Source organism: Penaeus chinensis, chromosome 37, assembly GCF_019202785.1.
Source record: "Penaeus chinensis breed Huanghai No. 1 chromosome 37, ASM1920278v2, whole genome shotgun sequence".
In the NCBI taxonomy this organism is placed as follows: Eukaryota; Metazoa; Arthropoda; class Malacostraca; order Decapoda; family Penaeidae; genus Penaeus; species Penaeus chinensis.
The window spans coordinates 13,476,204-13,478,703 of record NC_061855.1 but is presented as its reverse complement, the minus strand read 5'-3'; the positions used below and the strand labels follow the sequence as shown (position 1 = coordinate 13,478,703).

The following is a 2,500-nucleotide window of genomic DNA, read 5'->3' as shown; positions in this document are numbered from 1 at the left end:
GAAAAAATATCCAAGCATTTGGATTAGTACAGGGACATACCGGACAATCCAGTCAGGCTCTGAAGAAGACCTTGTCCTCGGCAATAAATTGTAACTGGTTATTTACACAGCATCTACATTATATTAGGAGAATAATGTTTTAAAGTGTACAAGGATACTATGTCTCTGTTCTATCCAAGTAATGCAACAATACATACATATTTGCATGGACACATGCAATGTAAATTCACACAATCACTCACTCACTCACTCACTCTCTCCCCTAAGAGGTCAATATGACTAAATTGGACAGTGAGCATATTTTCTATATGTACTAAATAGTACTATAAATATTCTGTACTTTCTCCTATGTATTTCATGAAAAAAATAAAATAAAATATAAATAAATACATTTGTGACTGTATATAAAAATCCTTACATGGCCTTTCTTAAAACGATTTGTTCTACATCCAAGCCAGAATTTGGAAATGTTAATTCATCAGATACATCCTTTACATCTACTGAAGGACCACATTATCATACATGTATTTCATGACTCTTAACCAATCACAAAAATGAGGAGAAAATCTTTCAAAATCTATACCTTCCTTGCTAAGATATGAAGAAGGCTAATTAACAGGTTAAACTAGCCTATACAACATGGTAGAAAGAGAGTGAGGAAAAAAAATAATAATAAAAAATAAAAAAGTTGCTGTTCAAAGAAAAGGTGTCCTGTACAAAGGCTTCTTAACCCAATGCCGCCGGGAAAAATGAACAAAAAATGGAGAAAATGCTGTGCCTATTTGCTATATTTTTTGTGAGATGTCTGCCCATAGATGGCTCTGCTGGTGCTTAGCCACAAAGGAGTCAATTAGCAGACCTTGTGACCGTACCTGATTTGAATTGGCGGGAAAAACGTATTTCTTACTAGTGCTATGAATATCGATGGCTATTTTTATTATAAACATTATAATTATTATAATGTTTTTTAATATTAATAACAAAATCAGATAACGTAAAATATTTTGTAAATCAAAGAAAAGGGTGAACGGGCGAGACGGGCAGTACTCCTAACTGGCTCATTGGTGACTTAGTACAAGTATAGCCATCTATGTGTAAAAGCAATCAAACAAGTACTAACAGTGGGCATAGCAAGTGTGTACCAGTCGTACCCGTCGGCAAGGGGTTAAAATATGTCAATTTACAGAAGTTCTAATGGTGAATCCATTCACAAATATTTACAAGGAATATATTTTTGATGCTACTACAATTCTTTTTACTGGTTCTCTATGGATGTTTTTAAAGTTGAACTACAATGCATAGCATTCTGGTGATTTAACATTTGATTTTTCTTTGTGAAAGATATCAATAAGAATAAATAATTCCTGAGGCCAATAAGATTTCAATGATATTCCAATGATACAATCTTTTAAGGGAACCATCCCTGGTGGAGAAGGGGTAAGAGAGTGATTTGGAGTTAGCTAGCCTTTACAGAAAAAAGAAAGAAATATCTATATGTATATATGTATGTGTGTGTTTGTGTGTGTGTGTGTAAGTGTAATGCCTGGAGCAAGGGAGGCCTTGGCTGGGATGGTTCCTTTAACCCAATGGCGACGGGTCACGCCTATAGGCGTCATAACAATACGCCTGAAATGTGGTGTGCGGCTGTCTGCCGCGGCGGCGCGCCAAAGCGCCCCGAGGCAATGATTCGGCTTGATGTACCGAATTCACGCGCTCAAAGTCGGCGCGTTGCCGCGGTTCGCCAGTGTAGAGTTTTTTTTAATTTTCTATACCTGTCGCCAATGGGTTAATAGAGACTATACAACTGAACTCCAGATAACTTATATTGCCTCACAGAATTATAAATCATTTCTTCTTTTACCAACTGTCACACCTAACTGTGTTACCTGAATTCTTGAATCAAATGGAATGATATTCCTTTAGAACACATGAATATCTATAAAAATTGCCCTAAAGTTTATTTTCTGACACAATTCCATACAACCTTCATATTGCACAGCCACATGCATTTCACCTTGTAAATTTTAATGATTCCTTTATGAAAAATAATTAGTACTTAGTAAATATATACAAACATGTAATGGTGAAAACACTGTCAGACTGCTCTACGGTTCTATATGTACACAAGTGAAGATTTGAATCTGAAAAGTGGGTTAGTTGTATGTTTTAGATTATTTTTGTTAGTGATTTTCAGCAACCAAATGGAATGTATCAGAGGTGATACATAGGGTGCTGGTGCAGTGACATGAAAGTGATAGCCAACCTACCCAGCAAAGGCCTCAGGTCTTCTTCTCTCTGCTGCCGCCCTCTGTTTGACTGTGGCAGCCAAGGCTCCCTGTGTGAGGCGGATGTGCCCTGTGGCAGCTGTGCCTTCAAACTCACAGTCCTCATGCAAGGTGGGCAAGACGCCCCCCGTCCCTGCCCCAGACCCTCCATTCCCTGGGCTACCAGGGGAAGGGGTATGGGGGGAGTCAGTGCCTGCCCCGCCTGCCTGCTGTGA

At 38.4% G+C, this 2,500-nt stretch overlaps 1 protein-coding gene across 5 annotated transcripts in view; it reads right to left on the bottom strand.

Annotated features, from left to right (window-relative positions):
• Positions 1 to 2,500, bottom strand: part of LOC125045217 (axin-1-like) — a 53,168-nt gene that overhangs the window by 14,824 nt on the left and 35,844 nt on the right. For all 5 annotated transcript variants that reach the window (XM_047642363.1, XM_047642366.1, XM_047642365.1 and 2 more), the window contains exon 7: positions 2,268 to 2,500. This exon is cut by the window's right edge and continues 78 nt beyond it. In XM_047642363.1, the coding sequence (XP_047498319.1) occupies positions 2,268 to 2,500 (233 nt within the window). The remainder of the gene's footprint in view (positions 1 to 2,267) is intronic.